At 42.9% G+C, this 23,548-nt stretch overlaps 1 protein-coding gene across 5 annotated transcripts in view; it reads right to left on the bottom strand.

Annotated features, from left to right (window-relative positions):
- The window catches only part of tmem135 (transmembrane protein 135), a 517,411-nt gene that overhangs the window by 14,802 nt on the left and 479,061 nt on the right, over positions 1-23,548 (bottom strand). For all 5 annotated transcript variants that reach the window (XM_038819168.1, XM_038819171.1, XM_038819169.1 and 2 more), the window contains 2 exons: positions 13,779-13,842; positions 10,893-10,969 (listed from right to left, as the gene is read on the bottom strand). In XM_038819168.1, the coding sequence (XP_038675096.1) occupies positions 10,893-10,969; positions 13,779-13,842 (141 nt within the window). The remainder of the gene's footprint in view (positions 1-10,892; positions 10,970-13,778; positions 13,843-23,548) is intronic.

Raw genomic sequence — 23,548 nt, 5'->3', positions numbered from 1 at the left:
AACAGCAATGGCAGGGGTTTTTGGGAGTTGTTCGGGATCACAGCAGAAATCATCCCAAGGAGGAGGAAACTTGCTAAGGGCAGGACAAGGCATCCATGGTTGACGAGGGACGTCAAGGACAGCATAAAAGCAAAGGAAAAAGCATACAAAGTGGCAAGGATTAGAGGGAAGCCAGAGGATTGGGAATCATTTAAAAGTCAGCAGAGGACAACTAAAAAAGCAATAAGGGGAGAGAAGATGAAATATGAGTGCAAGTTAGCTCGTAATATAAAAGAAGATAGGAAGAGTTTCTTTCAATATATAAAAGGTAAGGGAGAGGCAAAAATAGACATTGGACCACTGGAGAACATGGCTGGAGAAGTAATAATAGGAAACAAAGAAATGGCAGATGAACTGAATAGTAACTTTGCATCAGTCTTCATGCTGGAAGACACCAGTGGGATGCCAGAGCTCCAGGAGAAACAGGGGGCAGAGGTGAGTGCAGTGGCCATCACTAAGGAGAAAGTTTGGGGAAAACTAAAAGGTCTGAAGGTGGATAAGTCACTTGGACCGGATGATCTACACCACAGGGTCCTAAAAGAGATAGCTAACGAAATTGTGGAGGCATTTGTGATGATCTTTCAGGAATCACTGGAGGCAGGAAGGGTCCCAGAAGACTGGAAAGTGGCTAATGTAACACCGCTGTTTAAGAAGGGAGGCAAAATACAGGAAATTATAGGCCGGTTAGCCTGACTTCAGACATTGGTAAGATTTTAGAGTCTGTTATTAAAGATGAGATCGTAAAGTACTTTGAAGTGCATGGTAAAATAGGACTGAGTCAGCACGGCTTTGTCAAAGGGAGGTCATGTCTCTTTGAGGAGGTAACAAGGAAGTTAGACAAAGGAGAACCAGTGGACATGATTTATTTAGATTTCTAGAAGGCTTTTGACAAGGTGCCACATAGGAGACTGTTAAATAAGTTAAGAGCCCATGGTGCTGAGGGGTACGATCCTGGCATGGATAGAGGACTGGCTGACTGGCAGAAGGCAGAAACTGGGGATAAAGGGGTCTTTTTCAGGATGGCAGCTGATGACTTGTGGTGTGCCTTAGGGGTCTGTGCTGAGACCACATGATTTCACATTATATATTAATAATCTGGGAGAAGGAACTGAAGGCACTGTTGCTAAGTTTTCAGATGATACAAAGATCTGTAGAGGGACAGGTAGTATTGAGGAAGCAAGAAGGGGGCTGCAGAAGGATTTGGACAAGCTAGGAGAGTGGGCAATGAAGTGGCAAATGAAATACAATATGGAAAGGTGTGAGGTTATGCACTTTCGAAGGAGGAATTTAGGCATAGACTATTTTCTAAATGGGGAAATGCTTAGGAAATCAGAAGCACAAAGGGACTTGTGAGTCCTTGTTCACGATTCTCCTAAGGTTAACGTGAGGTTCTTTAAGACAGAAATAGATAGGTTCTTGATTAATAAGGGGATCAGGGGTTATGGGGAGAAGGCAGGAGAATGGGGATGAGAAAATATCAGCCATGATTGATGGCGGAGCAGTCTCGATGGGCCGAGTGGCCTAATTCTGCACCTATGTCTTATGGTCTCTGCACCGGTTCTCCAAACATGCATCTTGGCTTAGTGCCATTCCCCTGCCTTTTCCCTATCCCCATGAATATTGTGTTAACTCAAGTAATCATCCAGTGCCCCTTTGAATGCCTCGATTGAATCTGCCTCCACCACACTTCCAGGCACTGCATCCAGACCCAAACCATGCGTTGTGCAGATCTTTTATTTCTCACATCACATTTGCTCATTTTGCAAATCACTTTAAACCCGTGCCCTCTTGTTCTTGATCCTTTTACGAGCAGGGACAGTTTCTCCCTGTCTGCTCTGTCCAGCCCCTTCAAGATTTTGAGCATCTCTATCAGATCTTTTCTTAGCCTTCTTCTCCAAAGACACAGAGTCTGAGAAGGAGATCGAGGCAGCAGCAGACTCGCAATGTTCAGTAATGAAGGACCATCACCCAGGCTTATTTTCGCAGTGCAGTTGATCAATAGTAGCAAGCGGTAAAAATAGGAAACCAGCTCTCAAAGCAGCAAAAGACCAGGAGAAAATGTGTGGACCTATGAACATATTTAAGATCTAAATATTTTAAATTTATTATCATAGTTTGATTAAATATAGTTTTTTTGAGGGGCCATTTGCAGTCTAACTTTAGTATATTTTATGTAAAGGCTCCTAAATCTCATTGTTTCCTCTTTCATATGTTCACTGCACCTGATGTGTCACCTCCAACATTTTTAATTTTTTTTTCTCATATTTTTAGTATTTTGATTTATTTTCCTTCATCTTTCCTGTGATCAATATTATTAGAAAAATGGGAATTAAAAAAATTGCAGAGATGTCTTTCTTTCAACCACAACTTGTACTTATGCCCTACTCCAAAGTGCGGTGGTTTGCAAACCTATTTATAACCAGGGAAAATGAATGGTTAAAGGAAAGCCTCAAGTTTATTGCTATTCGTTTGTAAGCAGCATTTTGTTTCACAAAGATCAGCTTTATTTGAATCATTAAAATATATTAAGCAATTTAGAGGTAAAACAGAAGTATTTTTCTTTACCTGGGATAAAAAAAACTTTGAGCCTGAATGTTAAAACAAAAATTGAATTTTTCCGAGGGCCTGATGCATTTGTGAAAATAAACAGCATCAAGAAATATATTGTAAATTGTAATATTCTGAAAAGAAATGTCTGATAAATAAAGTGCTAGCGAACAAAACCATCAAAAAAGCAAATGAGAATCTGAGTTTTATGCAAGGGGCCAGTGAATACGAAGGCAAGGAAGTGATGCTGAATTTAAATACATTGATTAAATAGAACATTGCAGGCGTTACCTTACAAATTAAGTTTCACAGAAATTTTAGTGTAACAAAACTTCCCAAATGCATCACAGAGGCATAATGAGACAAATTAATCACCAAGCCAAAGGATGTAATAGGAGTGACCAAAGGCATGTTCAAAGAGATGATTTTTGGATTTAGATTTATTATTGTGCATACCGAGGTGCAGTGAAAAGTACTGTTTTGTGTGGAGTCCAGGCAGATCATTCCACACATGAAAATATAGGACGTATGACATACTGACATGACAACGGACATATTTGCAATGGGCCTTAAAAGAGGGCAAAAGCCAGAAGGGATTAGAGAGACATTTCCAGACCAGCGATCAACACAGCTGGAGGCATGGCCATGATGATTGAGGCAACGGGAAGGCACGATTCCCAGAATCTGAGAAACATCGAGTTTGGTGAGGTTGTAAGGCTGAAAAAGATTTGCCTCAGATGAAGGTTATGATTGGGATTTAAGTGCAAAGGAGAGAATTCCAAACTGAAGATGTTGGTCACCAAGAGGAAGGGGATAATTGAATGGAACTTGTTGGTGGATAGGATATAAGCAGCAGAGTTCAAGATAAACTGAAGTTTATAGATAAGAACATAAAGAACTATGAACAGGAGTAGGCCATTTGGCCCCTCGACCCTGCTCCACCATTCAATAAGATCATGGCTGATCTTTTTGTGGACTCAGCTCCACTTATCCACTCACTCACTGTAACCTTTTACTCATTTACTGTTCAAAACTCTATCTATCTTTGCCTTAAATACATTTAACTGGGTAGCCTCAACTGCTTCACCGGACAGGGAATTCCACAGATTCATGGCTCTTTGGGTGAAGATGTTCCTCCTCAATTCAATGCTCCCCCTTATTTTGAGGCTCTGCCCCCTCATTCTAGTGGAAACAACCTTCTGCTTCTATCTTATCTATTCCCTCCATAATTTCATGTTTCTATAAGATCCCTTCTCATTCTTCTAAATTCCAATAGAGTCCCAGTCTACTTCGTCTTTCTTCATGACCTAATCCTCTCCACTCTGGAATCAACCTAGTCAATCTCCTCTGCACACCCTCCAGTGCCAGTACCTCCTTTCTCAAGTAAGGAGACCAAAACTGTACACAGTACTACAGGTGTGGCCTCACCAGCACCCTATACAGCTGCAACACAACCTCCCTGCTTTTCAACTCCATCCCTCTCGCAATGAAGGAAAAATTCCATTTCCTTCTTAATTACTTGCTGCACCTGCAAACCAACCTTTTGTAATTCCTGCACATGGGCACCCAGGTCCCTCTGCACAGCAGCATGCTGCAATTTTTTACAATTTAAATAATAGTCCATTTTGAGTTATTCCTACCAAAATGGATGACCTCGCATTTATCGACATTGAACTCCATTTGCCATCCCTTGCCCACTCACTTAAACTATCTATATCCCTTTGCAGACTTTCAGTGTCCTCTGCACACTTGGCTCCACCACTCACCTTAGTGTCATCTGTGAACTTTGACACATTACACTTGGTCCCCAACATCAGATGGTGAAGGATGGCAGGCAATTCAGGAGAACATTGGTATAGCTGAGTCAGGAGGTGACAAAATAACGGACAAGAGTATAATGAAATGAAAATCGCTTATTGTCACGAGTAGGCTTCAATGAAGTTACTGTGAAAAGCCCCTAGTCGCCACATTCCGCCGCCTGTCCGGGGAGGCTGGTACGGGAATCGAACCGTGCTTGGTCTGCTTTATAAGCCAGCGATTTAGCCGAGTGTGCTAAACCAGCCACAGATAACTGAAGGAGTGATGGAGAGTGGTAATGCTATAGGTGCACAATTGGGCGGGTGTTCTGATGCAGAGGACATGGGATTTGTAAGCTCTGCTCAGGGCTGAAATATGAAAAGCCTGGCTCAACTGAGACGGTGACTGTGAAAGGAATTAGAATCAGTGGTCAGGGTTTAGAATTTATGGTGGAAACTGAAGACGATGGCTTCCGTCTTTGCAATGTTTAACCCAAAGATAATGAGAACTTTCCTGCAAGTGGCGAGAAGACAAACAATCGTAGAACACATATTCAGTGGAGGGGTTGAGAGAAGTGGCAGAGTGGTACGGCTAGGTGTGGTCAGTATACATGTGAAACCTTACCCCAAGTCCATTGATTATAGTGCCTGGTGACAAAAGTAGCAAAAGGGGGTCCAGGACAGCACGGTAGCATAGTGGTTAGCATAATTGCTTCACAGCTCCAGGGTCCCAGGTTCGATTCCCGGCTGGGTCACTGTCTGTGCGGAGTCTGCACATTCTCTCCGTGTGTGCGTGGGTTTCCTCCGGGTGCTCCGGTTTCCACCCCAGTCCAAAGATGTGCAGGTTAGGTGGATTGGCCATGATAAATTGCCCTTAGTGTCTAAAATTGCCCTTAGTGCTGAGTGGGGTTACTGGGTTATGGGGATAGGGTGGGGGTGTGGGCTTGGGTAGGGTGCTCTTTCAAAGAGCCAGTGCAGACTTGATGGGCCGAATGACCTCCTTCTGCACTGTAAATTCTATGAGGACAGATTTTTGAGGGTCTCTCGGGATAATTGTGCAAAGGCAAGAGGAGAGCAAGGCTCTTTTTATCCACAATTGCATTGTAAATAATTTATTGACCCTGACGGTAACCTTGGCCATAGCGGCAACAATCTCTCCTTTGCTGAAATTTGCTACCACGATATACATACCAAAAAGTTCCAACATTTTCACTTATTCTTTTCGCAGCTTGTTTTCCTTCCAGTACCTTCCCACAAAACTCCTTACACAAAATTATTAATGGCCCCCATTACTCAGGCACATAGATTGGATTTTTCCAGTTGAGTTGCAATCCCAATGAAGGAGTCAATTATGGGTCAGGAACCTGAACATGGCAATGGTTGAATGATGCTCACGATCTTCCCAGAGATAGCAAATTAAGAAGTTGCTTCTGGGAGCCCCGTCCAATTAATGATGATGGGCAGACTAGAGAAGCAAAAGGCCCAATCAGAAGGCTTAGTGCAGGGGTGGGCAAACTATGGCCCGCGGGCCATATGCGGCCCGCCAAAAGTCATTATGCGGCCCACCAAGTCATTAAAAAAAAAAAATATATATATTTTTTAAAAATATTTTATTATTTTTTTTATTTTTAATTATTTTTTTTAAGGTTAATGGGGGGGGGCTGTTGGGTTACTTACTGGTATAGGGTGGATACGTTGACTTGAGTAGGGTGATCATTGCTCGGCACAACGTCGAGGGCCGAAGGGCCTGTTCTGTGCTGTACTGTTCTATGTTCTATATGAGGCGCCCAGAATCATAACCGGGTGAAGTAATTATTTTACTTAATATACTATGCGGCCCTTTAAAATTGTGAATTTCTGAATGTGGCCCTTGCATGGAAAAGTTTGCCCACCCCTGGCTTAGTGTAATGCTGGCGGCAGTCCCACCACGAGGGATGAGTGCCGCTGAGGCAAGCAGAACTCTGCGAGGGCACATTAAAAAGGTGTTCTCTACAGCATTGCATGAAATTAAAACTGACACATGGCACAGCTTTCAGACCATTACTGTGAAGGGCAAACCCACCATAGGGTGGTTTGTGATTCCAGCTGTGACTGCTGCATCACAGCAGGTCTGGGCTAAGGTTATCAAGAGAAGCCATCAATAGACCTCCTGATCTGCCAGGGGGAAGCTACTTCCAGTCAAATTCCAGGTTCCAGTCTCAACAGATGTTCTGTCTGCAAATAGAGAAGATCCCAGCAGAGTCATCACTTTTCCCACGATTGAGCCACTAATGGACCTAACTGGCTTCTCAAAGCTGTAGGTGGCCTCAGCCATGTTGAACTTAGCTCTGGCAAGATTGCTCAGCGGTGAAAATGAGCAACCCGATGTGCCATATTCCAACTATTTTCCCAGTCCTGCCTGCTAACCTGCCTCTGTTGGACCAGAAAAATTCATCCCCATACCTCTCCCTCTCAAAATTATCATCACCACCCGCTGTCCCCAAAATGGTTTCCATTTGATCTATCTGTCTTCTTCAATGATCTACCCAGCTCTTGCCTCCCTTTCTACCCTAAGATGTGTCATTAACTCTCCCTCAACTTCACTTTCACAACCCTGTCCAAAACATCCCCTGTAACTGAGATAATCCCTTCCAGTGACCAACTTCACAGATGTATCCTTGTGTGGTTCCACTCCCACCCATTCCAATACATCAAACATGTATCTTTCATTCATACAATCACCTCTGTGGTTCCCTTCGCTACAACTTTCACTACCTCATTTTCTTCGCTGCAAGTGTTTCATTTGGTTATCATTCAAATAAAGAATCGGTTTCTAAATTATACTGATGATATTAACCTCTTCACCATCTCTGGTCTGTCACGCTCCATGTCTGACAATAAAGTCATGAGTGAGTCAAAATATTCCCCAAGTGATAACCCATTATTGCCAGCATTTATCATAAATGCTTTTGCTACAAACCTTTAACCTTTCCCTGGCCATTTACCTCAGCGGAATCAGGGTATACAAAATCTCAGTCCACTTTTTCAAATCCTATCTATCATACAAACTGGTTACTTTCCACCTCTACAATTTTGCCCATTTCTGCCCAATATTCTTCCCATCACCAAAACACCCTGATCTGTGCTTTTGTTACCTCTAAACTCAATTTATCCAATGTCCTCTGTTCTAGCCTCCTAATCTCAGTTTCCATGAACTACAACTTAACCAACTGTATCTTTTCTTGCACTATGCCTTACTTGGCCACCATCCACATCCTTGTTGATCTGCTTGTCTTCCAATACACTGAATGGGAAATATCGATACTCATCTACAAATCCAGCCATGTTTTTGTTCCACCTACACTTTCCTATGATTCTATATCACAGGTTTCCAGGTTCAGGCCTTCTATTCACCTCTTCTACTTCTTCTCCCCACATATATGGCATAGCTTCAGCTACTCGGTACAACTTCCTTGCGACACTCCTCTGCCTGCTTTGTTTTCTGCTCCAAACACCTTATCAAAATCTAGCTCATCAATCATGCTGATGGTCACCCGTCCAAATTTCACTCTTCATCACTCAGCATTGTTGTTTTTTTTAAAAGAAAATGCTGGAAACACTCAGCAAATCTGGCAGTTTCTGTGCCGAGAGACACAGTACTTATGTTTCAGATCTGAGAAAATGTCACATGCTTGAAATGTTGGGACATAGTTTTAAATGGTTATAGAGGAGGGTCCAGAGACATGGACCCACAAATTCCTTGGCATTTGCTGGCGGGTTCCCACCTCGAAACCACTTAGAACTTGCCAGTTAGGAGGGAATGTGCCCAAAAGTGGAAGGTAGCAAATTAGGGATCAACGGCCTATTAAGGTGACTCTGGCAATGCCAATTGAGGCATGCAGGCCTCCGCTCGAGGCCAAAATGTTCCATGTACCATTTTTAATCACAATTCTCCATAATTTCCCCTGTGCCCACAATCATGAGATGACTGTTGTTGCAGCAAGTTGTGGCTGCTGTCCCGTGAAGAGTGTCATGGGAATGTCCCTTTAAGAAATGTGTGTTTATCAAATAGCTTCAGTAATGTCATTGTGTGGGTGGAGCTGGGCTGTTGTTCTGGCTTTTACTTTTGTTTTGAGCTGGGAGCTGTTTGTGGTTCTGTGTTTTACTTATGGTTTAGACAGTGGGGAGCTGAATACAGCCAAAGAAGGTTTATTTTGGTATCTCTCTCTATGTTAAAAAGTGTCTAGATTACTTGATAATTTAAAAGTGATAACTGTTTTCTGTAAAGAATTCAAACCTACTGTTTTGTGGAAAAAGGGATTGTCTGATTTATGGATGTTGTTACTTGAGTGAATCAGTAAAAGGGAAGTTATTAAGGGTTAAATATAGAATACTGTAGCTGTGTGGGGGAATGTATGTTTGTAGTTGATAGAAATGCTTACTGTGTGTGTTTATAAAATGTCAACTGAATTTGTAGAATAAACTTTGTTTTTGATTTAAAGTGCTTAAGGCCTCTGTTGTATAACACCTGATAACCAAAATCTTGTGCTCCTCATAACCAAAATCTATAAACAGTTGTAGGTCAGGTGAACTCCATGATATACTTTGGTGTTCTCCAAATCCTGGCCCATAACAAGAGATTACTCCATAGTAGCAGTCTGGTGCCTGGGACTAATTTTACTTACAGCTTTTCAGAAAGTATTTAGAGGGCACCTCCATCTTTAGGCCCTCACTCTCCATATATCAACTCTTCCCACCTCTGATGGATGGGGTTGCTGATCTCTCGGAGCTGAATATCCTTCTCATGGTCCTCCAGCTTCAGGAACCCAACCAGAGTATTTAACTGAATGGCGACCTAGATCTCGGGCCTCTATAATCGGCCAGAAGAGCCAAATAGGGATCAAACTATTTTAGATCTAATATTGGGCAAAAATGCACAGTACGATCAGACAAAATCAACATGGTTTTATGAAAGAGAAATATGTTTGACAAATTTATCAGAGGTTTTTGAAGATGTAACCAGTGGGGTAGGTAAAGGGAAACCAGTAGATGCAATATACTTGGATTTCTAAGGCATCAATAAGATGGGACACAAAAGGTTAATGCACAAGAAATGGGCTCATGGAGTTGAGGGTAACATATTATCATGGATGGAGGTTTGGTTAATGGGCAGGAAGCAAAGAGTAGGCATAAACAGAACATTTTCAAGACAACAAGCTGTGACCATTGGAATTCTACCAGTATCAGTGTTGGCGCCTCAACTATTTCCACTCTTTATTAATGGCTTTGACAAAGAGAAAATAATATATTTAAATTTGCAGAAGATACAAAGCTAGGTGGAAATGTAAGCTGAGAGAAGGATACAAAGAGGCTGCAAAGAGATATAGACTGGTTAAATGACTGGACAACAAGGTGACAGATGGAGTATAATGGTGGAAAGTGTGAAGTTACTGACTTTCGTAATAATAGGAAAGTAGATTTTTTCAAAAGATTTGCAACTTGTAAATGTTGATGTTCAGAGAGACTTGGGTGCATATGTGCAAGGAAAAGAAAGTTAGCATGGAAGTACAGCCAGCAATTACAAAGGTAAAGTTCACATTGGTCTTTATTGCAAGGGGATTGAAGTACGAGAATAAGGAAGTCTTGCTCCAATAATACAGGCCTTTGGTGAGACCACGCCTAGAGAACTGTGCTCATTTTTGGTCTAGATATTTAAGGAAGGATATACTTGCATTGAAAGCAGTGCAGTTAAAGTTCACACAATTGTCCCCTGGTATGAGAAGCTGAATAAATTGGGCCTTCTGGAGTTTGGAAGAATAAGTGATATAATTGAAATATGCAGGATTCTGAAGGTACTTGACAGGGTAGACACAGAGGTTGTTTCACCTGTCTAGAACACGGGGGTAGGGGAGACGCAGTCTCAGGACAAGAGATTCATAATTTAGACTCAAAGGGGTGTGGATTTCTCATATTCTCTACTTCAGAGTGTTGTGAATACACTACCATTGAATACATTTAAGGCTGAGATTGACAAAGATAGAGATTTTTGGTCTCTCAAGGGAAATGCGAAGGAGGCAGGAAAGTGGATTTGAGGTCAAAGATCAGCCATGATCAAACTGCATTCACAAGAGGTTGCGTGGTTCACATTAGCTCCTTTTTTCTGTTCATGTTCATCCATTGGAAATCTGTGGGGGGAAGAAATGTACCACTAATCTTTTGGGCTTCCCTGGCTTTGTTCCCATCTCCCTCAGATCCACAGTCTAAAGGGGCCAGGTGCAAAGGCTAGAATAAACATTTTCCTGAGTGCCTGCCTGGAAAAACTAGAGGAAACAGCAGGGCTTTCAAACCTTTCCCTCTCTTTCTATGCTGACCATTCCAGAGTGACACGCGAGCCAAAACCTAACACCATTTAATAAGAGACAAACGTGTGATCCCCACATTTTCTAAAAATAGCTAACAAAATACTGTGGTCTACATGGAGGAACATCCAAACTGCAATATATATATGTATTAAAAAACTTTTGTTTTTACCTCAACGAGTTTAGAAGCCAGGTACATGGAGATGGTTGTGCTTTTGTAAAACATCATTGACATTCCTGCTAAGAAACCTGCATAAAAATATTAAGAATGTGATTGGCACATTGGGTGAAATTTTCCACTCCTGCCAGCAGTCGGAATCATGGCAGGTGGGGGCATTAAATTTGGCGTGATGGGCAAAGTCAGTTTCCCGCCGGCTGGAAATTAGTTTGGAATTTTGTTCTCTCAATTCTCTCGGTGATTCTGTGACTTTGATGGCAGCTCGAGTTTCCCAGCCTCTATGTCAGGAAATATATTTGCATTAATTTGCATCTCTTGAATGCTCATTAAAAGGTCAACTCGTTGGGATTATGTTCTGGCACCAAATTAAGTGTCCCACCAGCAGATTATTAGAACAGTCTGTCTCCCAGCTGTATATAAGTGGCATGTGCCTGCTCGCTTCAATTCATCTTGAAGTACACAGGCACTGCTTTCGCCTAACTTTAAGATAAATGCTTCGAGTCCATTTATGACAGGCTGTATAAAGGCTTGGTAGGAGAGTCAGGGCGATGTCCGCAGAAAGCAGGCGGGGGGTGGGAGGTGTTGTGTGGAGGGTTATGTCGAGAAAATTGGGGAGGGGGGAGGGGGGGAATGTCTCGGAGGGTGGATTCAGTGATATAGACAGTGGAGTCCTGAGTAGGGGGGAATAGTCACAATCAGGGGAGAGTGGGATGCGGTAGGGTGGCAGGTTCAGAGTAAAAGCCTGGGAAGTGAAGGTGTCATTGGTCAAGGTGTGTACAGGACAGGTGGCTCAGATAGGAAGTGGCATGGTTAGGCTGAGCGTGAGAGTGGTAAGGGTGCCAGCTTCGACAAGAGGAATAGTTTGTGAAGGTGGACCGTCATAGGGGTTCAGGATAACTGGGGGAGGTTCAAGGGTGAGAGGAATGGTGATATTGGGTGGGTCTATGGTGATGGGTGGAAGTTGGTGACAGACAGGAAGAGTATAGATGGTGGTGGAGCTTGTCTGAAAAGTTACATGCCACATCCTTTGCATTACAGCTGCTCTGCACATGTGAATCCACAAGTAGGAGGAGGGTTTTATCGAATGGGTGGCATTCAGCACAAGTGGCCGACTTAACAAACATCCTTATAATTATGAGGCAACTGGATGTCAAAGATTCTCACTTGTGCTCTTCTTTCAGTGGTGAAGCCCACATTGCAACAGGTTTGTTTCGACTCATGGGTCTCAAATCATTGAGATCCCAGCAATGTGTGGAGCTGCCATTCATTCTGTGCCTTTTGTCATCGCAGAGGCAGGGATGAAGGGAGGGAGATGCCACCAAGGCTGCAGAGGGCAGCTAACTCGCGGCTGCAAACCTCCATCCTCCTGGGTGAATGGTCATGGCTGAGAAGGGATCATCCGGTTAGCCTTTCCACGCTGCCAAGCAATGGTCTCTTAATAGATTTTCGAGATAGTGAAGACAAGTGGAAAAGTGTCCACGTGAGGCTTCTTGCATATGGCTCTCATCAACCTGGTCAAATAGCAATGTCTCCAAACACAATCATGTATGAATGGGAGGACTCCATCTCTGTTCCCCCAGAATGCCCTTTAACTAATAGGTGTAGGTTAGGGATGCCATGTCTAGATGGGGGCCAGGTAAAGGATGTAGCACTTGCTTTCTAGCTTTGAGATGGAAGAAAAGTGTAAAGAGCATGCTCACTTAATGAATCACTTCAATTTATTCATACATCCACTGAGGGGTTGAGGATGGAGGGTGCAGGCAACACTGCTTTGGTAAGGGCTCTCGTCCAGATGAGATGGAGGATCAGTCGTAGATTGGCATGGGGTGAGTGGGGGGGGGGGGGGGGGGGGGGGGTGTTGGTTGGCCATGGGCCCACGTAGCGAGGTCTCTGAAAGGTCAGGATGCTGGTGAATTATGGTGAGCATTGGTCCTGACCATGGGTGTGTCACCAGCGGTGCTGTTATCCACAGATGTGTGAGAGGCAATGCCAGAGCAGTCGTTCCAGGATATAATTGCTCAGCTTCTCGAGTACAAGCTTCAGCCACAATGACTCCAAAGAAGCAAGATGGAGTTCCTGGCCTGGAAAAATTGAATGTCTGTCTGTCTGCCCTTTAATATGGCAGCAGAATCTTCGATTGCTAAAGGTTAATGGTGGGACGGGCTACTTCCCGCTCTCCGCGCAATGAAATGTGCCAAGCTCTACGCAGATGCATAATTAAAGAGGTGAAAAGCACACGATAGCCCCACCACCCAGCAGGAATCACGTGAACTTTCCCATCCACCACTGCATTTAGTCTCCAGAATGGAAAATTCCACCCATTCTTATAAGTGGCAATGGAAATTAAACGAATAAGCCATGGCTCCTACTAAGATCTTGGGTTGCACTCTATACAGCTCTATAATACAGTAGGCTTATGAAAATATTTGAACTACAAAATGTACACTTTCTTATTGAAAGCCACCTGTAGAGAGACAATATTTGTCAAATTGGATTGCAAATGATTTCATGTGCAGTTTCCATCTGAGATCAAATGCATGGGGGATTAACCAGGGCATCATTCAGTTTTCCACTGTCAAATATATATAATGTTCAAGATTTGTCTCAAAGTATAGGTAGAACAATTGTGGAACACATGGAATAGTCACGTTCAAATTGTGAGACTGCAACTGCCATGTGCAAGAATTAAGATACAGTGGAGCTGAAAAGCATTCATTTTTCAAAAGGACACGATTAAAAAGGCATTTTTTGGACTTTTGTTATCCCTATTTTCAATCTATATCATGTTATAGTCCTTTATCTTGCTGTTGTGTACAAAATGGACTGAGAAAGCCTCTGCAAGTTGGAGAGTAAGAGCTGAAAAATGATTATTACTCTCACCTGCAATCAGTGCATGAAGTTCATCATCCAAATTTCTCACCCATCGAAGGAAGCAACTTGTACCCTTAACAAGAAATAAATATACCAGGATCAAATGAAAAAATAATACTGTCTGAACATAAATATGCTGCTTTTTATGTGCAAGTTGGTCAGCTAGTTCAGAGAGATGTCATGAGATGTGAATCTTCAGAATCTGCTGGGTGATATAGACAGTCTGCCATTTGCTTCACGTAAACAGCATCTTGCCCCGAGCATGTCCGTTATTTTCTTTTAAAAACTGATGAATTTGCACATTAATTATCTATTAAACGTGCCAGAGGAAATTAAATAAATAATACTGTAAGTATCTTTTTAACAATGGAATAATTGTTAATGATTGCCTATCAATCCCTTTGGCACAAGGGGTGAACAGTTTAACTGTGGTGTCTCATTTCAGCAACGCGATAATGGTAAAGGACTCGGCATCAATAGCTTTGGAGAATTTTTAAAATGCCACATTTTTTAAAAAAGCTTACATTTCCTTTTCTTTTTTCTTAAATCTCTCAATCAAATCTAGTTTTCCTCTAATTTTCCTCTTTCTGTAACTGATTTGACTACAATTTACCCATTCTCGTTCATCCGCTTTCTCAATCCTTCCTATTTCTCAATCTTTCAATTTCATTACTTAAGTTGATATACTGTTGATCTCCACATTCACTCAGATCCCAGATGCCTGATTGCCCTCACTATTCACAACTCCCAAGATGCTCCACTGCAGCTACATTAATGGCTAGAAGTTTGCTCTCAGCAGTGAATCAACAGCACTTTTGTTACACTTTCTCAAAAGCTTTCTGTGGAGTTTTGCACTGGAATCTGAGGTGATTAAAAAGCCAATTTAGATTAGTGCATTCTATAAAGGATTTGTCATCTGTGTGTACAGGGCAAGCAATTTAACCAATCAGGTTGAAGAATCATTGCTGAGCCATGCAGAGCTTGAACTAGAAAGTGACAATTAGAATATTTAAGTCACTGTCAAATTCAGTTATGGAAGTGAAATAAGGAAGGGAAAGAAAGATGGGATTACGTATAAGAGATAAAAGAGATGGTAAGTAAAAGGTTTCACAATTTATTTTTCAAATTTCAACAATAAATAAAATATGAAAATATTACACACTTGTAAAGGTACATTTTCCAGTGCCAGGGAGGGTTTTTGGCAGTAATTAAGATTCATTATGCAGTCAGAAATTTACTTACACTGGAATAAATGTGCCCTAACTTTCTCTGGCAAGTTAAATGGGTACATATCAAAAGCAAGCAGCAAATCCACTTAGTTCAATGTCAAATCTCTCCAATGCGCCACCTCGGGTGGTGCAAGGCGGCCCAGACAGCAACGTCTTGACTTCTGCAGTCACTGTCCAATATACACTTTAATAATGATCAGGGGTGTTAGCCTCATCATTATCTGTCTAATAAAATATGGTCCAAAACATGAATTTCAATACATATTTGTTTTCTTATTTTCCAAAACGTTTTTCATTTATTTTGCCTGAGTTTCCAACTCCATAGGTTCTCCATTATCAGGCCTCCTTCCTTTGCTGTAATATCACTCATTACTAACGTGTCTCCGACCATCTGCCAATGAAACCTTTATCCATGCTTTTCCTAACCCCAGACTCAACTGTTCCAATGCTTTTCTAGCAGGCCTCACATAGTCGATAAACCATGAATTTCAGCTCATCCAAAACTCTGCTATGCACATTGTAACTTGAACAAAATCCTATTTTCCCATCACTCCTGTGCTCAATGATCTACGCTAATTCCCGATTCATCAACAATTCAAGTTTAAAATTGTCCCTTTTGTGTTGAAATCGCTCCAAAGGCCTTGCATCTCCTGATCTCTGTAATCTCTGAGAACTCTGCATTTTCCAGTACTGGCCTCTTGTGCAATGCCAATTTCCATTTTCCTCACCACTGGCAGCCACGCATTCAGCAGTGGGGCCCCCAAGCTCTAGAATTCCTTTCTAAACCTCTATGCATACTTTAAAGATGCTCCTTAAAACCTATCTCTGGCATAACTAGGGTAGCAGGCTGGCAAAGTGGTCAGCACTGCTACCTCATAGCTTCATGGACCAGTGTCCAATTCTGGCCTTGGGCTACTGTCTGTGTGGAGCTTGCACTTTCTTCCCAAGTCTGCATGGGTTTCCTTCGGGGGCTCCCACAGTCCAAAGATGTGCAAGCTAGGTGGATTGACCATGCTAAATTGCCCCTTGGTGTCCAAAAGGTTAGATCGGGTTACTGGGTTTACGGGAATAGGCTGGAGGCGTGGGCTCAAGTAGGGTGCACTTTCCAAGGGCTGGTGCAGACTCGATGGGCCAAATGGCCTCCTTCTGCACTTTAAATTCTAAAAGAACTTTTGCTTACTCGTTCTAATGTCTCTGGTGTCTTTTAGTCCAACACTGCATAACATGAACATTGGGGCTCTAAGGTGCTGCAACTTGGAAGTTTCATATTCAAACTTGTTCCAAACATACGGTGAAGTTTTTGAAATTTGATTTCTGCTACAAATAGAATGTTTAGATTCTAGTTTACAGCACTACTAAACTCAATGTAACCACATCTAAATATAAACAGATATTTCAGAAAGCGTGGGGAGAGAGGCGAGAGTTCATTTCAAAAAGCGCGGGGAGGAGAGAGTTTATTTTGAATAGCGGGGAGAGAGACAAGAGTTCATATTGAACAGTGGGGAGAGAGGCGAGAGTTCATTTTAAATATCATCCTGGCCACAGTGGTCTCCATTTTGATCGCCACAAGGGGTCGGAGAGGAATTTTGCCAGAATTTTCCCATATTGGCCCTGGGTCCTTAACTCTGTTTTTTTGCCTCTCCCTGGAGATCACATGGTCTGGATTGGTGGGCGGGCAGGGTGGGGTGGAGAATAGTCTGCAGGATTAGAAGGAGGACAGTGAAAAAAAAATTAATAAATTAGATAACTAGGGAGAGATGGCTGGGCAGGTGATGTGCTGTAGCTGTATGATGTCGGAGCTGGCAGATCCCATTGCGAGCTGTAGTGACCACATCAGCAGCAAGTGTTGGTTGCTCGAGGAATTTTGGCTCAGAATTGATGAGCTGGAATCTGAGCTTTTGAAACTGTGGCACATCCTGGAGGGGAGAGTTACCTGGACGCTTTGTTTCAGAATGCAGTTACACCCCTGAGATTAAGTACTACAAAGTCGGGCAGTGGTTAGGGAAAGCAGGGTGTGATGACTGGAAGTGAGGCAGGTAAAGGGATCCTGAATTCAGGAATGGAGGAGCCTCAGCTCTTGACTTTGTCCAACAGGTATGAGGTACCTGCTCCCTGTGTGGATGAGGAAAAGGGCTGTTGGGAGGATGAGCCAGCCGGCCATTGCACCGTAGTACAGGAGGCCATTCAAGACAGGGGAGCAAAAAGATGTGGTAGTTTCATAGATTTAATAGAATTTACAGTGCAGAAGGAGGCGATTCGGCCCATCGAGTCTGCACTGGCTCTTGGAATGAGCACCCTACCCAAGCCCACACCTCCACCACATCCCCATAACCCAGTAACCCCACCTAACACTGAGGGCAATTTGCAATTTAGCCTGGCCAATTTGTAGGGGATTCCATAATTAGGGGGATTGATAGCATCCTTTGAAAGCAGGATTGAGAGTCACACATGGTATGTTGCCTGTCGGTGCCAGGATTAGGGACATCTCTGTCTGGCTTGAAAGGATATTGAAGTGGGAGGATCCAGTTGTATGGTCCAGGTTGGGACAAACAACATAGGCAAGAATAGGAAAGAGGATCTGTTGGGGGATTATCAGGCACTTGGAACAAAATTAAAGGACATTTCCTCAAAGATTATAATCTCAGGATTACTATGTGTGAATTAGCATAGGGATGAGAACATTGTGGAAGGAAATACATGGCTAAAGGTGTGGTGCAGGAAAGAGGGGTTCCTTTTCATGAGGCATTAGCATCAGTATTGGAACAGGAGGGATCTGTACCGTTGGAATGATCTTCACCACCGACCTGGGACCAGTGTTCCAGCTAATGGATAAATAAGATAGCCACAAGGTCTTTAAACTAGCAAGTAGGAGGGGGGGGTCAATTCCCATACCAACCTCCCCGAGCAGGCGCCAGAATGTGGCGACTAGGGGCTTTTCACAGTAACTTCATGTGAAACCTACTTGTGACAATAAGCGTTTTTCACTTCATTTCAAGGGATGGGTGAAACTACAGGAAGAATAATGGTTGTGGGGGAATAGTGGCATGCGGGGAGGAGGATTCAACTAACGGGAAAATTATGAAAAAAGTTAAAGGGAAGAAGAATTCAGGAAAAGTTATTAATGGAGGGATTCTAAAAGAAGGTAAAAAAAAACTAGCATAAGGGCACATTACTTGAATGCTCATAGCATTCGAAACAAGGTTCGTTGATGGCACAAATCAGTGCGATTGAGTGTGTCTCCTTACAGAGACATGGGGCTGGATTCTCCACACCCCGCGCCAAAATTGCATCCGGTGCCGGGGCGAAGAATCCATTTCCACGCATGGAATCAGGACCAGTGCCAGTTCCTCGATTCTCCGGCCCCGAAAAGTGGCGTACCTGGAATTATGCCACGCCACGTATACCCTACCTGTGGCCATTGCTGGAATACCATTGCAGACTCAGTCCGCGGCCGCCATGATTGGGGGCAGGCCAATCGGAGGGCAGGATGCCTCATACAGGACCGGCTATTTTCAAGCGGGCGGTCTGGGTCGGGCATGCCGACCGGAGGCACTAGTTACGAGGTCGAGCTCCACGGTCTGAGTCTGCAATGGAGCACAGCGCAGCCGCTGGAGGCCGCCGCCGTACGCATGCACGGCCTCTGACCCGGATGTGCAGGGGCCTGTATCTGCAGCTGGAGGTTCACGACTGGTCCCTGCTAGCCCTCTAAGGGCTGTGAATATGTGGCCTTTTGACGCCAGTTTTTCTGGCGTAAAAAGCCACAGTTTTTACAACAGCGTGGGGACATAGTCCCTGAAACGGAGAATCCAGCCCACAGTTGCAGGGTGGTCACGACTGGGAATTAAATATCCAGGGGTCTCAAATTATTCGGAAGGACAGACAGGAAGGTGTAGCTCTGATATATAAGGATGACATTAGGGTGGTAGTGAAAGATGATATAGGTTCTATGGAGAAAAAAGATTGAATCCATTTGGGTGGAAATTAGAAATAGTAAGGAGAAAAGGTCACTGATAGACATAGTCTATAGGCCACAAAATAATATCATGGTCGTACATGCAAAAGGCAACGAAATAACTGATGCATGTAAAAATTTTACGGCAGCTGTCTTGGGGGATTTTATTCTGCATGTTGATTGGCGAAACCAGGATGGTCAAGGCAGCCTTGAAGAGGGGTTCATGGAATGTATCCGCAACAGTTTCCTCAAACAGTCTGTAATGGAACCTACGAAACAGCAACCTATCCTGGATATGGTCCTGCGCAATGAGGCAGAAATAATTCATGATCTTGTAGTTAGGGATCCTCTCGGAAGGAGCGATCACAGTATGGTTGAACTTAAAATACAGATGGAGGGTGAGAAGGTAAAATCCAATACCAGTGTCTTGTGCTTAAACAAAGGAGACTACAATGGGGTGAGGGAGGGGTTGGCCAAGGTAGACGGGGAGCAAAGACTTTACGGTGGGACAATTGCAGAACAGTGGAGGACTTTGTAAGCAATTTTTCACAGTGCTCAGCAAAAGTATATACCTGTGAAGAGGAAGGACCATAGAAAAAGGGATAATCAGCCATGGATACCTAAGGAAATATAGGAGGGTACCAAATTGAAAGAAAATGCATACAAAGTGGCAAAGATTAGTGGGAAACTAGAAGATTAGGAAATCTTTAAAGGTCAACAGAACGCCATCAAAAAAGCTAGAAAGAAAAGTAAGAGATTATGAGAGTAAAATAGCTCAGAATATAAAAACAGATAGCAAACGTTTCTACAAATATATGCAACGAAAAAGAGTGGCTTAGGTAAACTTTGGTCCTTTATAGAATGAGAAGGCGGATTTAATGATGGGAAATGAGGAGATGGTCGAGGTATTGAACAGGTATTTTGTGTCGGCCTTCGCAATAGAAGACATAAACAACATGCCAATAATTGATGGCGAGGAGGTTATGGCAGGTGAGGATCTAAAAAAGGATCATTATCACTAAGGAGACTGTTTTGGACAAGCTAATGGGGCTAAAGGTAGGCAAGTCTGCTGGTCCTGATGGAATGCATCCCAGGGTAATGAAAGAGATGGCGGGGGAAATAACGAATGCGTTTGTGGTAATTTACCAAAATTCACTGGACTCTGGGGCAGTTCCGGCAGATGGGGAAAACAGCAAATGATAAAAAGGAGGTAGGCAAAAAGCGGGTAACCATCAGCCGGTTAGCTTAACTTCTGTAGTGGGGACATGAATCTATTATCAATCTATTATCAATAATAATATAATAATAATAATCTTAATTGTCGCAAGTAGGCTTACATTGGCACTGCAGTGAAATTAGTGTGAAAATCCCTGAGTCGCCACATTCCGGCGCCTATTCACGGACACTGAGGGAGAATTCAGAATGTCCAATTAACCTAACAGCACGTCTTTCGGGACTTGTGGGGGAAACCGGAGCACCCGGAGGAAACCCACGCAGACACAGGGAGCACGTGCAGACCCTGTACAGACAGTGACCCAAGCCGGGAATTGAACCTGGGACTTTGGCGATGTGAAGCTGTAGTGCTGACCACTATGCTACCATGCTGTCCTTTGCTAACCACTATGCTACCGTGCTGCCTGCATCAAGGAAGAAATAGCGAGACATCTGGATAGAAATTTTCCCATTGGGCAAACGCTGGATGGGTTCATGAAAGGCAGGTTATGTTTGACTCATTTTTATTTTTAATTAAAAATTTTGTTTTAGAGTACTCAATTATTTTTTTCCAATTAAGGGGTAATTTAGTGCGGCCAATCCACCTAGCCTGCACGTCTTTTCGGTTGTGGAGATGAGACCAATGCAAACACGGGGAGAATGTGCAAACTCCACACAGACAGTAACCTGGGACCTCAGTGCCATGAGGCAGCAGTGCTAACCACTGCGCCACTGTGCCGCCCATCTGTTTTACTAATTTACTGGAATTCTTTCGCTAATTTATTGAAATTCTTTGAGGATATTAAGAGTGCGGTGGACAATGGAAACCGGTGGATGTGGTGGATCAGGACTTCCACAAGACAGTCAACAACATGCCGCACAAAAGGCTGTTGCATAAGGTAAGGGTGCATGGCGTTAAGGGTAATGTATCAGCATGGATAGAGGATTGGTTACTAACAGAAAGCAAAGAGTGGGGTTAAACGGTGTTTATCTGGCTGGCGATTCGTGACTAGCGCTGTGCCTCAGCGATCAGTTTTGGGACCACAATTGTTTACAATTTACATTGATGATTTGGAGTTGGGGTCCAAGTGCAATCCGTCAAAGTTTACAAATGACACTAAAATGAGTAGTAAAGTGCGCAGAGGACACAAAGTCTGCAGTGTGTCATGTGAGAGTACCTTTAAGAAATGGGTGTTTAAGAAATGGGTGTTTATCAGTGATGTCAGTGTGGGGGTGGAGCTGGGCTGTCTGTCAGCTTTTTACTTTCGTTTTAGGTTGTTTGCTGCACGGTGTGTTTTAGTTTCGTTTCCAGAGCTGGATAGCTACAGTCACAGCCAGAAGGGGTATTTGTCTCTCTCTCTGTAATCTAACAACTGTAAATCGATCCTTTGGTGATTTAAAACTAATAACTGCTCTCAGCAGTGACTTTAACTTGATGTGCTTCTGTTAAATGTTTGTTTTTTAAGACTTATGGATGTTAAAAGGAAAGCTTAAAGGATTACTTAGTGTTGTATTCTTTGGGGGTTGTATTTGAATTAACGGTTGCTAAGATGTTCACTATATGTTTTAAAAAGGTTAACTTGAGGTCATAGAATAAACATTGTTTTGCTTTAAAAAATACTTTTCCATTTCTGCTGTACCTCATCTGTAGAGTGGGCCGTGTGGTCCCCATACCACAATCTATTAAACGTTGTGGGTCAGGGTGAACTCCATGATACACTTTGGGGTTCTCTAAACCTTGGCCCATAACAAGAGGGATAGATAGTGAATGGGTGAGGGTCTGGCAGATGGAGCACATGTTGGTAAATGTGAGGTCATCCATTTTGGTAGGAATAACACAAAATTAACTATTATTTAAATGATTAAAAAATTTCAGCCTGCTGCTGTGCAGAGGGACCTGGGTGCCCTTGTGCATGAAATTTGGTTTGCAGGTGCAGCAAATAATAAAGAGGGCAAATGGAATTTTGTCCTTCATTGCTAGAGGGATGGAGTTTAAAAACAGGGATGTTATGTTGCAGCTGTATAGGGTGCTGCTGAGGCCACACCTGGAGTACTGCGCATAGCTTTGGTCTCCTCACTTGTGAAAGGATGTCCTGGCATTGGAGACGGCGCAGAGGAGACTCGCTAGGTTAATTCTGGAGTTGAGAGGATTGGCTTATGAGGAGAGACTGAGTAGACTGGGACTATACTCAGTGGAAATGAGAACAATGAGGGAGGATCTGGTAGAAACATATAACATGATGAAGAGAATGGTTAAGTTAGAAATGGGAGGTTGTTTCCACTGGTGGGTGAAACTAGAACTAGGGGCATAGTCTCAAAATAAGGAAAGCAGATTTAAGTTGAGGAGGAACCTCTTCATCCAAAGGGTTGTAAATCTGTGGAGTTCCCTGCCCAGTGAAGCAGTTGAGGCTCCGTCGTTGAATGTTTTCAAGGTAAAGATAGATAGATTTTTGGAATTAAGGGTTATAGTGAGCGGGTGGGTAAGTGGAGATGAGTCTACAAAAAGATCAGTAAGAAGTCTTACAACACCAGGTTAAAGTCCAACAGGTTTGTTTCAAACACTAGCTTTCGGAGCACTGCTCCTTCCTCTCCTTCCAACAAACCTGTTGGATTTTAACTTGGTGTTGTAAGACTTCTTACTGTGCTCAGCCCAGTCCAACGCCGGTATCTCCTCATCACAAAAAGATCAGCCATGATCTTATTGAATGGCGGAGCAGGCTCGAGGGGCCAGATGGCCTATTCCTGTTCCTAGTTCTTATGTAGATATGCATCAGATTCAATGTTTTTTTCATAATGCTTATGTTTCAATAATTCACTGGAGCTCAAAGTTTAAACTGCAACGAACATAGAGTAGGTTCACCCGGAAACGCAAAACACAACATCCTAGTAAAACAAACACGACTGAGTAAACGCAATCACACATTTGCCAGTCACTGCTGTATTTAAATTGTAATTTTAGAATTTGTTTCAGGAAATGTTTCAGGTCTGATAATGCACGTTCTTTTGAAATGGTGAATGACATTTCTTGTGCTTTAAAATCATTTCTCATAATATCTTAAACTACCCAAAATTGAAATACGGGAAAGCATCATAAAATAGGGCTCCCCACGATGCGTACTACTCTTTCAATATTGCAGCAACATGCAATTTCTTATACCTCGAGTACATTTCATGTAATCTTATGGCATGTTATCAAATCAACAAAATAGTTTTGGCAACATTGCTGTCTATCTTGCAATGTTAATTACATAATTAATTGATCACCTATATTATCACACATAGAGTTGGCACGATCAAACATAGTTTTCAGATGAAGTAGAGTTAGAGGTATCGGATATCAGATGCAATTCCTTCCTCGTTTTAAAGTCATATATTCTGTCCCTGGT

The sequence above is a fragment of the Scyliorhinus canicula genome, chromosome 14, assembly GCF_902713615.1.
Source record: "Scyliorhinus canicula chromosome 14, sScyCan1.1, whole genome shotgun sequence".
Taxonomy (NCBI): Eukaryota; Metazoa; Chordata; class Chondrichthyes; order Carcharhiniformes; family Scyliorhinidae; genus Scyliorhinus; species Scyliorhinus canicula.
The sequence above is the reverse complement of the archived record's forward strand: the minus strand, read 5'-3'. Positions and strand labels throughout refer to the sequence as shown.